Below are 19,755 nucleotides of genomic sequence, written 5' to 3'. Positions count from 1 at the left end.
TGGCTAGTGATACATGTGTTACATAAGGATGCAGTCGATGTTGTAGAGTACAGTATATACATATGCATATGAGATGAATAATGTAGGGTAAGTAACATTATATAAGGTAGCATTGTTTAAAGTGGCTAGTGATATATTTACATCATTTCCCATCAATTCCCATTATTAAAATGGCTGGAGTTGGGTCAGTGTCAATGACAGTGTGTTGGCAGCAGCTACTCACCCTCTTCCCCTTCTCTCCCAAAACTCCAATAGATCCAGGAAAACCATCCGAACCCTGTTGGGATTGACACACACAAAACATTACTGCTACGATCAGACAATGTGTTAGCCTTCTCTGTTACTGCTACGATCAAACAATGTGTTAGTTACTGCTACGATCAGACAATGTGTTAGTTACTGTTATGATCAGACAATGTGTTAGTTACTGTTACGATCAGACAATGTGTTAGTTACTGTTATGATCAGACAATGTGTTAGCCTTCTCTGTGTTACTGCTACGATCAGACAATGTGTTAGCCTTCTCTGTGTTCCTGCTACGATCAGACAATGTGTTAGCCTTCTCTGTGTTCCTGCTACGATCAGACAATGTGTTAGCCTTCTCTGTGTTCCTGCTACGATCAGACAATGTGTTAGCCTTCTCTGTTACTGCTACGATCAGACAATGTGTTAGTTACTGCTACGATCAGACAATGTGTTAGCCTTCTCTGTGTTCCTGCTACGATCAGACAATGTGTTAGCCTTCTCTGTTACTGCTACGATCAGACAATGTGTTAGTTACTGCTACGATCAGACAATGTGTTAGTTACTGCTACGATCAGACAATGTGTTAGTTACTGCTACGATCAGACAATGTGTTAGCCTTCTCTGTTACTGCTACGATCAGACAATGTGTTAGCCTTCTCTGTTACTGCTACGATCAGACAATGTGTTAGTTACTGCTACGATCAGACAATGTGTTAGCCTTCTCTGTTACTGCTACGATCAGACAATGTGTTAGTTACTGCTACGATCAGACAATGTGTTAGCCTTCTCTGTGTTCCTGCTACGATCAGACAATGTGTTAGCCTTCTCTGTTACTGCTACGATCAGACAATGTGTTAGTTACTGCTACGATCAGACAATGTGTTAGTTACTGCTACGATCAGACAATGTGTTAGTTACTGCTACGATCAGACAATGTGTTAGCCTTCTCTGTGTTCCTGCTACGATCAAACAATGTGTTAGCCTTCTCTGTTACTGCTACGATCAAACAATGTGTTAGCCTTCCCTTTGTTAACTGACATGTATATTGGTTTACTTGATATATTAACTCCTCTCACCTTCGGTCCTTTTTGTCCAGGATACCCCGGTAACCCTGGAACTCCCAGTTTACCCTGAGAGAGAGAGAGAGAGGAGGAGAAGAGAGAGGGAGAGAGAGCGAGAGAGAGAGAGAGAGAGAGAGAGAGAGAGAGAGAGAGAGAGAGAGAGAGAGAGAGAGAGAGAGAGAGAGAGAGAGAGAGGGAGGAGGAGAAGAGAGAGGAGGAGGAGGGAGAGAGAGAGAGAGAGAGAGAGAGAGAGAGAGAGAGAGAGAGAGAGAGAGAGAGAGAGAGAGAGAGAGAGAGAGAGAGAGAGAGAGAGAGGAGAAGAGAGAGGAGGAGGAGGGAGAGAGAGAGAGAGAGAGAGAGAGAGAGAGAGAGAGAGAGAGAGAGAGAGAGAGAGAGAGAGAGAGAGAGAGAGAAGATTGAGTCTTCTGGAAATGTTGACTTCATGTAACTTTTTCTTTAGCTCAGTGGGACAGTGGGACAGTGCAGACAACCCCCTTCCTCCCACACACCCCATCTGTGTACCACCTACCTTTTCTCCAGCGATGCCCACGGCTCCAGCCTCCCCAGGGTCCAGCCTGTCCTTTAGGTCCTTCAGGACCATCCTCTCCCCTGGACCCTGGGACCCCGTTGTCACCCCGTCACCTTTCAGCCCCATCTCTCCCTTAGAGCCGGGGAACCCATCCTCACCCTACAACCCGGAACAGAGATAACTCTGGGTAGTGCTTTGTAAAAAACACAGAGCTAATCGGGGTATAGCTGGGTAAAACACAGAGATAACTCAGGGTATAGCTGGGTAAAACACAGAGATAATTCAGGGTATAGCTGGGTAAAACACAGAGATAACTCTGGGTAGTGCTTTGTAAAAAACACAGAGCTAATCGGGGTATAGCTGGGTAAAACACAGAGATAACTCAGGGTAGAGCTGGGTAAAACACAGAGATAACTCAGGGTAGAGCTGGGTAAAACACAGAGATAACTCAGGGTAGAGCTGGGTAAAACACAGAGATAACTCAGGGTAGAGATGGGTAAAACACAGAGATAACTCAGGGTAGAGCTGTGTAAAACAGAGATAACTCAGGGTAGAGCTGGGTAAACCACAGAGATAACTCAGGGTACAGCTGGGTAAAACAGAGATAACTCAGGGTATAGCTGGGTAAAACACAGAGATAACTCAGGGTAGAGATGGGTAAAACACAGAGATAACACAGGGTAGAGCTGGGTAAACCACAGAGATAACTCCGGGTAGAGCTGGGTAAAACAGAGATAACTCAGGGTAGTGCTTTGTAAAAAAACACAGAGATAACTCAGGGTAGAGCTGGGTAAAACACAGAGATAACTCAGGGTAGAGCTGGGTAAAACACAGAGATAACACAGGGTAGAGCTGGGTAAACCACAGCGATAACTCAGGGTAGAGCTGGGTAAAACACAAAGATAACACAGGGTAGAGCTGGATAAAACACAGAGATAACACAGGGTAGAGCTGGGTAAACCACAGAGATAACTCAGGGTAGAGCTGGGTAAAACAGAGATAACAGGGTAGATCTGTGTCTCTCTCACCTTCTCCCCTTTGCTTCCCTTCATTCCTCTAATTCCGTCCGCTCCCTGTGGATGAGACAGAGAATACACACTTAGAATGGAACCCAGAGACAGAGAATACACACTTAGAATGGAACCCAGAGACAGAGAATACACACTTAGAATGGAACCCAGAGACAGAGAATACACACTTAGAAGGGAACCCAAAGACAGAGAATACACACTTAGAATGGAACCCAGAGACAGAGAATACACACTTAGAAGGGAACCCAAAGACAGAGAATACACACTTAGAATGGAACCCAGAGACAGAGAATACACACTTAGAATGGAACCCAGAGACAGAGAATACACACTTAGAAGGGAACCCAAAGACAGAGAATACACACTTAGAATGGAACCCAGAGACAGAGAATACACACTTAGAATGGAACCCAGAGACAGAGAATACACACTTAGAAGGGAACCCAAAGACAGAGAATACACACTTAGAATGGAACCCAGAGACAGAGAATACACACTTAGAAGGGAACCCAAAGACAGAGAATACACACTTAGAATGGAACCCAGAGACAGAGAATACACACTTAGAATGGAACACAGAGACAGAGAATACACACTTAGAAGGGAACCCAAAGACAGAGAATACACACTTAGAATGGAACCCAGAGACAGAGAATACACACTTAGAATGGAACACAGAGACAGAGAATACACACTTAGAATGGAACCCAGAGACAGAGAATACACACTTAGAATGGAACCCAGAGACAGAGAATACACACTTACAATGGAACACAGAGATAGAGAATACACACTTAGAATGGAACACAGAGACAGAGAATACACACTTAGAATGGAACCCAGAGACAGAGAATACACACTTAGAATGGAACCCAGAGACAGAGAATACACACTTAAAATGGAACCCAGAGACAGAGAATACACACTTAGAATGGAACCCAGAGACAGAGAATACACACTTAGAATGGAACCCAGAGACAGAGAATACACACTTAGAATGGAACCCAGAGACAGAGAATACACACTTAGAATGGAACCCAGAGACAGAGAATCAGAACAAACAGAACAGAACACAGATTTAGAATGTACCTTCACTCCTCTTGATCCTGGATATCCTATAGGCCCCTGGACTCCTGGTGGGCCCTATACACACACACAGAGACACATCAGTAACATCACACACACACACACACACACACACACACACACACACACACACACACACACACACACACACACACACACACACACACACACACACACACACACACACACACACACACACACACACACACAGTGACAGGCTTACCGGTAGTCCCTTCTCTCCTGGAGTCCCCTCTCTCCCTGGGTGACCCTGTAGACACGAGGACAAGATCATATGGATGAGAGCGAATATGTGTGTGTGTGTTAGTGTGTGTGTGTGTGTTAGCGTGTGTGAGTTTGTTAGCGTGTGTGTTAGCATATGTGTGTGTGTGTGTGTGTGTGTGTGTGTGTGTGTGTGTGTGTGTGTGTGTGTGTGTGTGTGTGTGTGTGTGTGTGTGTGTGTGTGTGTGTGTGTGTGTGTGTGTGTGTGTGTGTGTGTGTGTGTGTGTGTGTGTGTGTGTGTGTGTGTGTGTGTGTGTTAGTGTGTGTATTAGCGTGTGTGAGTTTGTTAGCGTGTGTGTTAGCGTATGTGTGTGTGTGTGTTAGTGTGTGCATTAGCGTGTGTGAGTTTGTTAGCGTGTGTGTTAGCGTATGTGTGTGCGTTAGCGTTTATGTTAGTGTGTATGCAGTACTCACGGTAGGTCCATCATTCCCAGGTAGTCCCTGCAACCCTTTCTTCCCTTGGGGCCCCTGAGAGACAAAGCCATTTTAATTACAACCTACACCTTTAATTTACCTCATCATATCATATGGCATGTAAAGTATATGTTGTCATATATTCCTGTGTTTTGACATGTTCTATATATAGTTGAAGTCGGAAGTTTACATACACCTTAGCAAAATACATTTAAACTCAGTTTTTCACAATTCCTGAAATGTAATCCTATTAAAAATTCCCTGTTTTATGTCAGTGAGGATCACCACTTCATTTTAAGAATGTGAAATGTCAGAATAATAGTAGAGAGAATGATTTATTTCAGCTTTTATTTATTTAATCACATTCCCAGTGGGTCAGAAGTTTACATACACTCAATTGGTATTTGGTATAATTGCCTTTAAATTGTTTAACTTGGGTCAAACGTTTCGGGTAGCCTTCCACAAGCTTCCCACATTAAGTTGGGTGAATTTTGGCCCATTCCTCCTGACAGAGCTGGTGTAACTGAGTCAGGTTTGTAGGCCTCCTTGCTCGCACATGCTTTTTCAGTTCTGCCCACACATGTTCTATAGGATTGAGTTCAGGGCTTTGTGACGGCCACTCCAACACCTCGACTTTGTTGTCCTTAAGCCATTTTGACACAACATTGGAAGTATGCTTGTCCATTTGTCATCTGGAAGACACATTTGCGACCAAGCTTTAACTTCCTGACTGATGTCTTGTTGCTTCAACATACCCACATAATTGTCCATCCTCATGATGCCATCTATTTTGTGAAGTGCACCAGTCCCTCCTGCAGCAAAGCACCCCCACAACATGATGATGCTTCACGGTTGGGATGGTGTTCTCCGGCTTGCAAGCCCCCCCCCCTTTTTCTACAAACATAACGATGGTCATTATGACCAAACAGTTCTATTTTTGTTTCATCAGACCAGAGGACATTTCTCCAAAAAGTACGATCTTTGTCCCCATGTGCAGTTGCAAACCGTAGTCTGGCTATTTATGCGGCTTTGGAGCAGTGGCTTCTCCCTTGCTGAGCGGCCTTTCAGGTTATGTTGATATAGGACTCGTATTACTGTGGATATAGATACTTTTGTACCTGTTTCCTCCAGCATCTTCACAAGGTCCTTTGCTGTTGTTCTGGGATTGATTTTTACTTTTCGCAACAAATTACATTAATCTCTAGGAGACAGAACGCGTCTCCTTCCTGAGCAGTATGACGGCTGCGTGGTCCCATGGTGTTCATACTTGTGTACTATTGTTTGTACAGATGAACGTGGTACATTCAGGCATTTGGCTCCCAAGGATGAACCAGACATGCGGAGGTCTACATTTCTTTTCTGAGGTCTTGGATGATTTATTTTGATTTTCCCATGATGCCAAGCAAAGAGGCACTGAGTTTGAAGGTAGGCCTTGAAATACATCCACAGGTACACCTCCAATTGACTCAAATGCTGTCAATTAGGCTATCAGAAGCTTCTAAAGCCATGACATAATTTTCTAGAATATTCCAAGTTGTTTAAAGTCACAATCAACTTAGTGTATGTAAACGTCTGACCCACTAGAATTGTGATACAGTGAATTATAATTGAAATAATCTGTAAACAATTGTTGGAAAAATGACTTGTGTCATGCACAAAGTAGATGTCCTAACCAACTTGCCATAACTATAGTTTGTTAACAAGAAATTTGTGGAGTGGTTGAAAAACAAGTTTTAATGACTCCAACCTAAGTGTATGTAAACGAGTTTTAATGACTCCAACCTAAGTGTATGTAAACTTCTGACTTCAAATGTATATTGACATACAGTATCTCATACATTCTGTGTTGGTATGTTTCAACCACAACCTACTTAGACATGTTTAATATAGTAGGACAGTCCTACCTTAACTTAGACATGTTGAATATGGTAGGACAGTCCTACCTTAACTTTAACATGTTTAACATGGTAGGACAGTCCTACCTTAACTTTAACATGTTTAACATGGTAGGACAGTCCTACCTTAACTTTAACATGTTTAACATGGTAGGACAGTCCTACCTTAACTTTAACATGTTTAACATGGTAGGACAGTCCTACCTTAACTTTAACATGTTTAACATGGTAGGACAGTCCTACCTTAACTTTAACATGTTTAACATGGTAGGACAGTCCTACCTTAACTTTAACATGTTTAACATGGTAGGACAGTCCTACCTTAACTTAGACATGTTTAATATAGTAGGACAGTCCTACCTTAACTTTATCATGTTTAATATGCAGTATATGTTGACAACATATTTAGGACAGTCCTACCTTAAGTCCTGGCAAGCCCACCAGGCCCTGAGGACCAGGAAACCCCTGTTAGAGACAGACAGAGAGAGGGAGTTCAGAGAGACAGACAGAGAGAGGGAGTTCAGACAGAGAGAGGGAGTTCAGAGAGACAGACAGAGAGAGGGAGTTCAGAGAGACAGACAGAGAGAGGGAGTTCAGAGAGACAGACAGAGAGAGGGAGTTCAGAGAGACAGACAGAGAGAGGGAGTTCAGAGAGACAGACAGAGAGAGGGAGTTCAGAGAGACAGACAGAGAGGGAGTTAAGAGAGACAGACAGAGAGAGGGGAGTTCAGAGAGACAGACAGAGAGAGGGAGTTAAGAGAGACAGACAGAGAGAGGGAGTTCAGAGTGTCGGTGTGATAATGAAGCGCAGGTCAGATGCTGTTTGTTCACCCGCCCGCTAATTACCCATTGGCCAAAGCCTGACTACATGTGACGAACCTGACCCTACCCTGACCCTAACCTGACCCTAACCTGACCCTAACCTAACCCTAACCTGACCCTAACCTGACCCTAACCTAACCCTAATCTGACCCTAACCTGACCCTAACCTGAACCTAACCTAACCCTAACCTAACCCTAACCTGACATTAACCTGACCCTAACCTAACACTAACCTGACCCTAACCTGACCCTAACCTGACCCTATCCTGACCCTAACCCTAACCCGATCCTAACCTGACCCTAACCTAACCCTAACCTGACTCTAACCTAACCCTAACCTGACCCTAACCCTAATCTGACCCTAACCTGACCCTAACCTGACCCTAACCTAACCCTAACCTGACCCTAACCTAACCCTAACCTGACCTTAACCCTAATCTAACCCTAACCTAACCCTAACCTGACCCTAACCTAACCCTAACCTGACCCTATCCTGACCCTAACCTGACCCTAACCTAACCCTAACCTGACCCTAACCTGACCCTAACCTGACCCTAACCTAACCCTAACCTGACCCTAACCCTAATCTGACCCTAACCTGACCCTAACCTGACCCTAACCTAACCCTAACCTGACCCTAACCTGACCCTAACCTAACCCTAACCTGACCCTAACCTGACCCTAACCTAACCCTAACCTGACCCTAACCTAACCCTAACCTGACCCTAACCTGACCCTAACCTGCTAATATAGAAAATGCACTGTACAGTCAGAAATGGTGTCAAACAATGTTGACAGACCTTTTCAGACAGGCCTCTGTTTCTGCTTATCATTTATGACATTTTAGAAGGCTCTTTGCAAGTCAACTTGGGTCTATACTTGGGTCTATACTGAGATACAGGCAGCTTCACTTCTGCCATTAGTTGTTGTCCTAGACCAGTGGTTCCCAAACTTTATATAGTCCTGTACCCCTCTAAAACTATATAGTCCCATACCCCTTCAAACATTCAACCTCCAGCTGTACCCCCTAAATCTATATAGTCCCGTACCCCTACAAACCTCCGGATGTACCCCTCTAAATCTATATAGACCCATACCCCTTCAAACATTCAAACCTCCAGCTGTACCCCTCTAAATATATATAGTCCTGTACCCCTTCAAACATTCAACCTCCAGCTGTACCCCCTCTAAATCTATATAGTCCCGCACCCCTACAAACCTCCGGATGTACCCCCTCTAAATCTATATAGACCCATACCCCTTCAAACATTCAAACCTCCAGCTGTACCCCTCTAAATCTATAGTCCCATACCCCTTCAAACATTCAAACCTCCAGATGTTCCCTCTCTAAATCTATATAGTCCCGTACCCTTTCAAACATTCAACCTCCAGCTGTACCCCATCTAAATCTATATAGTCCCCGTACCCCTTCAAACCTCCAGCTGTACCCTCTAGCACCAGGGTCAGTGCACTCTCAAATGTTGTTTTTTACCATCATTGTAAGCCTGCCAAACACACTATACAATACATTTATTAAACATAAGAATGAGTGAGAGTTGTCGTCACAACCCGGCTCGTGGAAGTGACAAAGAGCTCTTATAGGACCAAGGCACAAACAATAATATATAATAATAAAAACAATAATAATCAATAATTTTGCTCTATATTTAACCAACTTACATATCAAACCTTATTTGTTTTATGTGAAAGGCTGTAGACTATGTGAGAGGTTATAGACTATGTGAGAGGTTATAGACTATGTGAGAGGTTACAGACTATGTGAGAGGTTATAGACTATGTGAAAGGTTATAGACTATGTGAGAGGTTATAGACTATGTGAGAGGTTATAGACTATGTGAGAGGTTACAGACTATGTGAGAGGTTATAGACTATGTGAGCGGTTATAGACTATGTGAGAGGTTATAGACTATGTGAGAGGTTATAGACTATGTGAGAGGTGATATACTATATGAGAGGTTATAGACTATGTGAGAGGTTATAGACTATGTGAGAGGTTATAGACTATGTGAGAGGTTATAGACTATGTGAGAGGTTATAGACTATGTGAGAGGTTATAGACTATGTGAGAGGTTATAGACTATGTGAGAGGTTATAGACTATGTGAGAGGTTATAGACTATGTGAGAGATTATAGACTATGTGAGAGGTTACAGGCCTACAGTCGGTATCCAGGTGTCAGTCAGGCTCCTGTTCCATTGAACCCATCTGAACAGTACAGCTCCTTGACGTGCCATCGTCCTCTTTTAACCACTTCACCAAGTCTTTCCCAAACATCACACTACTGTTCTGGTCCTCCGTTATATTTGTTTTCAACTATCCACTTCACAGCTTTGCTCTTATTGATTTAAAGTCTGTCGTGGTCCCTTCTGTGTCAGTGGTGTGTATCTGGGCCATTACAGTTATTATATTATTAGATATAGTTATTAGCTATAGCTGAGGCTGAGGCTCCGGCACTAACAACAGATAGAAAACGATGACAGAAAAACCTTCACTGTAGCCTATAGGTATGACTTGTTTTCTCTTTATTCAACCTGCCCACCACCCACCCGCTCTTCATCCACACATTATTCCATGAAGCTAAACCGCCGCCTCGCGGATATAACTATGGGAGACATAACCGCGGGGACTGTCGGTTACGAGTCAACCAGCGCATCACTAGTGTGTGTGTTTTTATGTGTGTGTGTGTGTACCTGCAACCCAGGGTTTCCTTGCTGCCCGGATGCTCCCATCTCCCCCGGAGGACCCTGTAGACAGAGGAAATGGCATCATAGACACCACTCTTCCAGTTGATGTAAACACAGGGTTCTAGAACGTCTCAGTCGTCACACTCACCAAGTTTCCCTTGGAACCTTGGATTCCATCCACTCCTCGGATTCCCTGAAGAGGGGGAGACAGGTCAGAGAGGGGGAGACAGGCCAGAGAGGGAGAGACAGGCCAGAGAGGGGGAGACAGGCCAGAGAGGGAGAGCCAGGCCAGAGAGGGGGAAGAGGGGGAGACAGGCCAGAGAGGGGAGACAGGCCAGAGAGGGGGAAGAGGGGGAGACAGGCCAGAGAGGGGAGATTGGGGAGGGAGGAAAGAGAAGGGGAGAAAAAGGAGAGAGGGGATAGGGGAAACAGGGGGAAGAGGAGAGAGGGACAACTGTCAATCAACCAAAAAAGTTGGAAGAAGAGATACTGAAGAGAGATAGATTGTCATTGGTGTTGTCTGTCCAGTAAACATCCAGGTATCAGACCAGGCTGTGAGGCTGTAGCGAACTGAGGGAGCTGGCAGGGCTTCCTTCCACCAGGAAACAACAGCTTTATAGATGCGGTAAACATCCAGGTATCAGACCAGGCTGTGAGGCTGTAGCTAACTGAGGGAGCTGGCAGGGCTTCCTTCCACCAGGAAACAACAGCTTTATAGATGCAGTAAACATCCAGGTATCAGACCAGGCTGTGAGGCTGTAGCTAACTGAGGGAGCTGGCAGGGCTTCCTTCCACCAGGAAATAACAGCTTTATAGATGCAGTAAACATCCAGGTATCAGACCAGGCTGTGAGGCTGTAGCTAACTGAGGGAGCTGGCAGGGCTTCCGTCCACCAGGAAACGACAGCTTTATAGATGCAGTAAACATCCAGGTATCAGACCAGGCTGTGAGGCTGTAGCTAACTGGGGGTGCTGGCAGGGCTTCCTTCCACCAGGAAATAACAGCTTTATAGATGCAGTAAACATCCAGGTATCAGACCAGGCTGTGAGGCTGTAGCTAACTGAGGGAGCTGGCAGGGCTTCCTTCCACCAGGAAACAACAGCTTTATAGATGCAGTAAACATCCAGGTATCAGACCAGGCTGTGAGGCTGTAGCTAACTGAGGGAGCTGGCAGGGCTTCCTTCCACCAGGAAACAACAGCTTTATAGATGCAGTAAACATCCAGGTATCAGACCAGGCTGTGAGGCTGTAGCTAACTGAGGGAGCTGGCAGGGCTTCCTTCCACCAGGAAACAACAGCTTTATAGATGCAGTAAACATCCAGGTATCAGACCAGGCTGTGAGGCCTTCAGGCATTGAAGTTGTTCTGCTGTGCGTGCGTGCGTGCGTGCGTGCGTGCGTGCGTGCGTGCGTGCGTGCGTGCGTGTGTGTGTGTGTGTGTGTGTGTGTGTGTGTGTGGTTAGAACAGGTGTAACCAACATGTAACACCCGCAGGTCACAGACTACATGTTGAAAGGTGTTATATTGGCAGACAGACAGAAGCAGAACCTAATGTCTTCTAATCTGATAAAGATGTTAACATGTTTAATGTAACGCCAACATATGTATCATTACCATAACACAGTTTGTCAGCAGCAAGTGGAGACAGGTTGGAGTTGAGGTCAGGGTTCATGTTTTAATGAGAACTGGAGCAACAACTACAAAGTCTTTATGTCTACAGTATAGTAAGGATGAAGTCTGTAGATCTACAGTATAGTAAGGATGAAGTCTGTAGGTCTACAGTATAGTAAGGATGAAGTCTGTAGGTCTACAGTATAGTAGGAATGAAGTCTGTAGGTCTACAGTATAGTAAGGATGAAGTCTGTAGGTCTACATTATAGTAAGGATGAAGTCTGTAGGTCTACAGTATAGTAAGGAGGAAGTCTGTAGGTCTACAGTATAGTAAGGATGAAGTCTGTAGGTCTACAGTATAGTAAGGATGAAGTCTTTATGTCTACATTATAGTAAGGATGAAGTCTGTAGGTCTACAGTATAGTAAGGAGGAAGTCTGTAGGTCTACAGTATAGTAAGGATGAAGTCTTTATGTCTACATTATAGTAAGGATGATGTCTGTAGGTCTACAGTATAGTAAGGAGGAAGTCTGTAGGTCTACAGTATAGTAAGGATGAAGTCCGTAGGTCTACATTATAGTAAGGATGAAGTCTGTAGGTCTACAGTATAGTAAGGAGGAAGTCTGTAGGTCTACAGTATAGTAAGGATGAAGTCTGTAGGTCTACAGTATAGTAAGGATGAAGTCTTTATGTCTACATTATAGTAAGGATGAAGTCTGTAGGTCTACAGTATAGTAAGGAGGAAGTCTGTAGGTCTACAGTATAGTAAGGAGGAAGTCTGTAGGTCTACAGTATAGTAAGGATGAAGTCTTTATGTCTACATTATAGTAAGGATGAAGTCTGTAGGTCTACAGTATAGTAAGGAGGAAGTCTGTAGGTCTACAGTATAGTAAGGATGAAGTCTGTAGGTCTACAGTATAGTAAGGATGAAGTCTGTAGGTCTACAGTATAGTAAGGATGAAGTCTTTATGTCTACAGTATAGTAAGGATGAAGTCTGTAGGTCTACAGTATAGTAAGGATGAAGTCTGTAGGTCTACAGTACAGTAAGGATGAAGTCTTTAGGTCTACAGTACAGTAAGGATGAAGTCTTTATGTCTACAGTATAGTAAGGATGAAGTCTTTATGTCTACAGTATAGTAAGGATGAAGTCTTTATGTCTACAGTATAGTAAGGATGAAGTCTTTAGGTCTGCAGTATAGTAAGGATGAAGTCTATAGGTCTACAGTATAGTAAGGATGAAGTCTTTATGTTTATAGTATAGTAAGGATGAAGTCTTTAGGTCTGCAGTATAGTAAGGATGAAGTCTTTAGGTCTACAGTATAGTAAGGATGAAGTCTTTATGTCTATAGTATAGTAAGGATGAAGTCTTTAGGTCTGCAGTATAGTAAGGATGAAGTCTTTAGGTCTACAGTATAGTAAGGATGAACTCTTTATGTCTATAGTATAGTAAGGATGAAGTCTTTAGGTCTGCAGTATAGTAAGGATGAAGTCTTTAGGTCTACAGTATAGTAAGGATGAAGTCTTTATGTCTATAGTATAGTAAGGATGAAGTCTTTAGGTCTGCAGTATAGTAAGGATGAAGTCTTTAGGTCTACAGTATAGTAAGGATGAAGTCTTTATGTCTATAGTATAGTAAGGATGAAGTCTTTAGGTCTGCAGTATAGTAAGGATGAAGTCTTTAGGTCTACAGTATAGTAAGGATGAAGTATTTATGTCTACAGTAAGGATGAGGTCTGTAGGTCTACAGTATAGTAAGGATGAAGTATTTAGGTCTATAGTATAGTAAGGATGAGGTCTTTATGTCTACATTATAGTAAGGATGAAGTATTTAGGTCTACAGTATAGTAAGGATGAGGTCTGTAGGTCTACAGTATAGCAAGGATGAAGTCTTTAGGTCACCAGTATAGTAAGGATGAAGTCTTTATGTCTACAGTATAGTAAGGATGAAGTCTTTAGGTCTACAGTACAGTAAGGATGAAGTCTTTATGTCTACAGTATAGTAAGGATGAAGTCTTTAGGTCTACAGTATAGTAAGGATGAAGTCTTTATGTCTACAGTATAGTAAGGATGAAGTCTTTATGTCTACAGTAAGGATGAAGTCTTTATGTCTACAGTATAGTAAGGATGAAGTCTTTAGGTCTGCAGTATAGTAAGGATGAAGTCTTTAGGTCTGCAGTATAGTAAGGATGAAGTCTTTATGTCTACAGTATAGTAAGGATGAAGTCTTTAGGTCTACAGTATAGTAAGGATGAAGTCTTTAGGTCTACAGTAAGGATGAAGTCTTTAGGTCTACAGTATAGTAAGGATGAAGTCTTTAGGTCTACAGTAAGGATGAAGTCTTTAGGTCTGCAGTATAGTAAGGATGAAGTCTTTATGTCTACAGTATAGTAAGGATGAAGTCTTTATGTCTACAGTAAGGATGAAGTCTTTATGTCTACAGTAAGGATGAAGTCTTTGTCTACAGTATAGTAAGGATGAAGTCTTTAGGTCTACAGTATAGTAAGGATGAAGTCTTTATGTCTACAGTAAGGATGAAGTCTGTTTCTGCGTCCCAAACTGCAGAGTCACTTTGACCAGGGTCCAGAAGGACGTCTACAGTAAGGATGAAGTCTGTTTCTGCGTCCCAAACTGCAGAGTCACTTTGACCAGGGTCCAGAAGGACGTCTACAGTAAGGATGAAGTCTGTTTCTGCGTCCCAAACTGCAGAGTCACTTTGACCAGGGTCCAGAAGGACGTCTACAGTAAGGATGAAGTCTGTTTCTGCGTCCCAAACTGCAGAGTCACTTTGACCAGGGTCCAGAAGGACGTCTACAGTAAGGATGAAGTATGTTCTGCGTCCCAAACTGCAGAGTCACTTTGACCAGGGTCCAGAAGGACGTCTACAGTAAGGATGAAGTATGTTCTGCGTCCCAAACTGCAGAGTCACTTTGACCAGGGTCCAGAAGGACGTCTACAGTAAGGATGAAGTCTGTTTCTGCGTCCCAAACTGCAGAGTCACTTTGACCAGGGTCCAGAAGGACGTCTACAGTAAGGATGAAGTCTGTTTCTGCGTCCCAAACTGCAGAGTCACTTTGACCAGGGTCCAGAAGGACGTCTACAGTAAGGATGAAGTCTGTTTCTGCGTCCCAAACTGCAGAGTCACTTTGACCAGGGTCCAGAAGGACGTCTACAGTAAGGATGAAGTCTGTTTCTGCGTCCCAAACTGCAGAGTCACTTTGACCAGGGTCCAGAAGGACCAAATAGGGAATTGCGTGCCATTTGGGACGATGTCTATTTTCTCAGGCTTGGATGAGGACTAGGATGAGGGGGAAATGCTGTAGATAGGGTCAGACTGGTTACGGGTCAGAGATAGGGTCAAAGGTGAAAGGTCATACTCACAGGCTGACCTGTAGGGCCAGTGTGACCTCTGGGTCCGTTCAACCCTCTGGAACCCTGGAGGTCAAAGATCAAAGGTTTTACGATCACACAGCAATCAATTATAAACCAATCAATAGTCAATTTCCAGTGTGTGCGTCTGCGATCGCGCGTGAACACTCACAGCATCACCTGGCTGTCCTCTTGGTCCTGGTTGTCCTTCGGAACCCTAAAACACACGTACATTAAATAAACACATGCAACACACACACGTTAATATGTAAAACACACACATACACGTTAATATGTAAAACACACACATACACGTTAATATGTAAAACACACACATACACGTTAATATGTAAAACACACACATACAGGTTAATATGTAAAACACACACATACACGTTAATATGTAAAACACACACATACACGTTAATATGTAAAACACACACATACACGTTAATATGTAAAACACACACATACAGGTTAATATGTAAAACACACACATACACGTTAATATGTAAAACACACACATACACGTTAATATGTAAAACACACACATACACGTTAATATGTAAAACACACACACACACGTTAATATGTAAAACACACACATACAGGTTAATATGTAAAACACACACATACACGTTAATATGTAAAACACACACATACACGTTAATATGTAAAACACACACATACACGTTAATATGTAAAACACACACATACAGGTTAATATGTAAAACACACACATACAGGTTAATATGTAAAACACACACATACAGGTTAATATGTAAAACACACACATACACGTTAATATGTAAAACACACACATACAGGTTAATATGTAAAACACACACATACACGTTAATATGTAAAACACACACATACAGGTTAATATGTAAAACACACACATACACGTTAATATGTAAAACACACACATACAGGTTAATATGTAAAACACACACATACAGGTTAATATGTAAAACACACACATACAGGTTAATATGTAAAACACACACATACAGGTTAATATGTAAAACACACACACACACACGTTAATATGTAAAACACACACACGCGTTAATATGTAAAACACATACACACATAAATGTCTTACCCTCTCTCCTGACAGCCCAAGAGTACCGTGGGGGCCTGGTTTTCCTATCTCCCCCTGAGAGGCAGAGAGAGAGAGAGAGAGAGAGAGATAGGGAGAGGGGGAGAGGGGGAGAGAGAGAACAGAGTGAACAGAGAACAGAGAACAGAGAGAGAGAGAGAGAGAGAGAGAGAGAGAGAGAGAGAGAGAGAGAGAGAGAGAGAGAGAGAGAGAGAGAGAGAGGGAACAGAGAGAGAACAGAGCGAGAGAGAGAGAGAGAGAACAGAGAGAGAGAGAGAGGGAGAGAGAACAGAGAGAACAGAGAGAGAACAGAGAAAGAGGGAACAGAGAGAACAGAGAACAGAGAACAGAGAGAGAGAGGGAGAGAGAGAGGGAACAGAGAGAGAACAGAGAGAGAGGGAACAGAGAGAGAACAGAGAGAGAGAGAGAGAGAGAGAGAGAGAGAGAGAGAGAGAGAGAACAGAGAGAGAGAGAGAGGGAGAGAGAGAGAGACAGTGACAGAGACAGTGACAGAGACAGTGACAGAGAGAGAGAGAGAGAGAGAGAGAGAGAGAGAGAGAGAGAGAGAGAGAGAGAGAGAGAGAGAGAGAGAGAGAGAGAGAGAGAGAGAGAGAGACAGAGAGAGAGAGACAGAGACAGAACAGAGAGACAGAGAGACAGAGAGAGACAGAGAGAACAGAGAGAGAACAGAGAGAACAGAACAGAGAGAGAGAGAGAACACAGAGAGAGAGAGAGGGAGAGAGAGAGAGAGAACAGAGAGAGACAGTGACAGAGACAGAGACAGAGAGAGAGAGAGAGAGAGAGACAGAGAGACAGAGAGAGAACAGAGAGAACAGAGAGAGAGAGAACAGAGAGAGAGAGACAGAGAGAGAGAACAGAGAGAGACAGTGACAGAGACAGAGACAGAGAGAGAGAGAGACAGAGAGAGAGAGACAGAGAGAACAGAGAGAGACAGAGAGAGAGAGAGAGAGAGAGAGAGAGAGAGAGAGAGAGAGAGAGAGAGGGAGGGAGAGAACACATTACATACACAGGACAGGTTAAGAGAGTAATCATGACAGTCACGTTATCAAAGATAGAAAGTTGAAATAGACAGTTACTCACCCTGTGTCCCTTGTGTCCTGGAAGACCTGGCAAGCCGTCAAAACCCCTGTCACCCTGAGAGAGAGAGAGAGAGAGAGAGAGAGAGAGAGAGAGAGAGAGAGAGAGAGAGAGAGAGAGAGAGAGAGAGAGAGAGAGAGAGAGAGAGAGAGAGAGAGAAAGAGAGAGAGAGAGAGAGAGAGAGAGAGAGAGAGAGAGAGAGAGAGAGAGAGAGAGAGAGAGAGAGAGAGAGAGAGAGAGAGAGAGAGAGAGAGAGAGAGAGAGAGAGAGAGAGAGAGGGAGAGAGAGAGAGAGAGAGAGAGAGAGAGAGAGAGAGAGAGAGAGAGAGAGAGAGAGAGAGAGAGAGAGAGAGAGAGAGAGAGAGAGAGAGAGAGAGAGAGAGAGAGAGAGAGAGGGAGGGAGAGAGAGAGAGAACAGAGAGAGAACAGAGAGAGAACAGAGAGAGAAAACAAAGAGAGAGAGAACAGAGAGAAAGAGAGAACAGAGAGAGAGAACAGAGAGAGAGAGAACAGAGATAGAGAACAGAGAGAAAGAGAGAACAGAGAGAACAGAGAGAACAGAGATAGAGAACAGAGAGAACAGAGAGAACAGAGATAGAGAACAGAGAAAGAGAGAAAGCGAGAAAAGAGAGAAAGAGAGAACAGAGATAGAGAACAGAGAGAACAGAGATAGAGAACAGAGAAAGAGAGAAAGCGAGAAAAGAGAGAAAGAGAGAATAGAGAGTACAGAGAGAACAGAGATAGAGAACAGAGAAAGAGAACAGAGAGAACAGAGATAGAGAACAGAGAAAGAGAGAAAGTGAGAAAAGAGAGAGAGAGAATAGAGAGTACAAAGAGAACAGAGATAGAGAACAGAGAGAACAGAGATAGAGAACAGAGAAAGAGAGAAAGAGAGAAAAGAGAGAAAGAGATAATAGAGAGTACAGAGAGAACAGAGATAGAGAACAGACAGAGAGAACAGAGATAGAGAACAGAGAACAGAGATAGAGAACAGAGAAAGAGAGAAAGTGAGAAAAGAGAGAGAGAGAATAGAGAGTACAAAGAGAACAGAGATAGAGAACAGAGAGAACAGAGATAGAGAACAGAGAAAGAGAAAAGAGAGAAAAGAGAAAGAGAGAACAGAGATAGAGAACAGAGAGAATAGAGATAGAGAACAGAGAAAGAGAGAAAGTGAGAAAAGAGAACAGAGAATAGAGAGTACAAAGAGAACAGAGATAGAACAGAGAGAACAGAGATAGAGAACAGAGAAAGAGAGAAAGAGAGAAAAGAGAGAAAGAGATAATAGAGATACAGAGAGAACAGAGATAGAGAACAGAGAGAACAGAGAGAGAACAGAGAACAGAGAGAAAAGAGAGAAAGAGAGAATAGAGAGTACAGAGAAAACAGAGATAGAGAACAGAGAGAACGGAGATAGAGAACAGAGAAAGAGAGAAAGAAAGAAAAGAGAGAAAGAGATAATAGAGAGTACAGAGAGAACAGAGATAGAGAACAGAGAGAACAGAGATAGAGAACAGAGATAGAGAACAGAGATAGAGAACAGAGAGAACAGAGATAGAGAATAGAGTGTACAGAGAGAACAGAGATAGAGAATAGAGAGAACAGAGATAGAGAACAGAGAGAACAGAGATAGAGAACAGAGAGAACAGAGAGAACAGAGATAGAGAACAGAGAGAACAGAGACAACAGAGATAGAGAACAGAGATAGAGAACAGAGAGAACAGAGATAGAGAATAGAGTGTACAGAGAGAACAGAGATAGAGAATAGAGAGAACAGAGAGAACAGAGATAGAGAACAGAGAGAACAGAGAGAACAGAGATAGAGAACAGAGAAAGAGAGAATAGAGAGTACAGAGAGAACAGAGATAGAGAACAGAGAGAACAGAGATAGAGAACAGAGAGAACAGAGAGAACAGAGATAGAGAATAGAGAGTACAGAGAGAACAGAGATAGAGAATAGAGAGTACAGAGAGAACAGAGATAGAGAATAGAGAGTACAGAGAGAACAGAGATAGAGAACAGAGAGAACAGAGAGAACAGAGATAGAGAACAGAGAGAGCAGAGAGAACAGAGATAGAGAACAGAGAGAACAGAGAGAACAGAGAGAGCAGAGAGAACAGAGATAGAGAACAGAGAGAACAGAGATAGAGAACAGAGGGAACAGAGAGAGATAGAGAACAGAGGGAACAGGGAGAACAGAGATAGAGAACAGAGAGAGAGAGAACAGAGATAGAGAACAGAGAGAGAGAGAACAGAGGGAACAGGGAGAAATAGAGAAAGAGAGAACAGAGGGAACAGAGAGAAAGAGAGAAAGGAGGGTTATTCCCTCAGACTGTCCCGTTCATAGGACCAGTTGCAGAAGTTAGTGAGTTTGAAGGAGAGCTGGATATTTTAGGTTTTTTATTATTTTTTATTATTATTATTGTTTTTTTAATCTTTATTTAACTAGGCAAGTCAGTTAAGAACAAATTCTTATTTTCTTATTTTCAATGACGACCTAACTGACTGCTCAA

At 43.1% G+C, this 19,755-nt stretch overlaps 1 protein-coding gene across 1 annotated transcript in view; it reads right to left on the bottom strand.

Moving 5' to 3' along the window:
- Window positions 1-1,318: 1,318 nt before the first annotated feature.
- LOC124028339 (collagen alpha-1(XI) chain-like) overlaps window positions 1,319-19,755 on the bottom strand; it is a 22,318-nt gene continuing 3,881 nt past the window's right edge. Inside the window, exons 4-16 of the mRNA XM_046340443.1 lie at window positions 17,250-17,303; window positions 16,152-16,205; window positions 15,216-15,260; window positions 15,056-15,109; window positions 10,216-10,260; window positions 10,074-10,127; window positions 6,962-7,006; window positions 4,647-4,700; window positions 4,177-4,221; window positions 3,957-4,010; window positions 2,865-2,909; window positions 1,817-1,995; window positions 1,319-1,376 (exon numbers count right to left, since the gene is read on the bottom strand). Coding sequence (XP_046196399.1) covers window positions 1,319-1,376; window positions 1,817-1,995; window positions 2,865-2,909; window positions 3,957-4,010; window positions 4,177-4,221; window positions 4,647-4,700; window positions 6,962-7,006; window positions 10,074-10,127; window positions 10,216-10,260; window positions 15,056-15,109; window positions 15,216-15,260; window positions 16,152-16,205; window positions 17,250-17,303 — 786 coding nt within the window. The remainder of the gene's footprint in view (window positions 1,377-1,816; window positions 1,996-2,864; window positions 2,910-3,956; window positions 4,011-4,176; window positions 4,222-4,646; window positions 4,701-6,961; window positions 7,007-10,073; window positions 10,128-10,215; window positions 10,261-15,055; window positions 15,110-15,215; window positions 15,261-16,151; window positions 16,206-17,249; window positions 17,304-19,755) is intronic.

The sequence above is a fragment of the Oncorhynchus gorbuscha genome, unplaced genomic scaffold (genome assembly GCF_021184085.1).
Source record: "Oncorhynchus gorbuscha isolate QuinsamMale2020 ecotype Even-year unplaced genomic scaffold, OgorEven_v1.0 Un_scaffold_4057, whole genome shotgun sequence".
In the NCBI taxonomy this organism is placed as follows: Eukaryota; Metazoa; Chordata; class Actinopteri; order Salmoniformes; family Salmonidae; genus Oncorhynchus; species Oncorhynchus gorbuscha.
The sequence above is the reverse complement of the archived record's forward strand: the minus strand, read 5'-3'. Positions and strand labels throughout refer to the sequence as shown.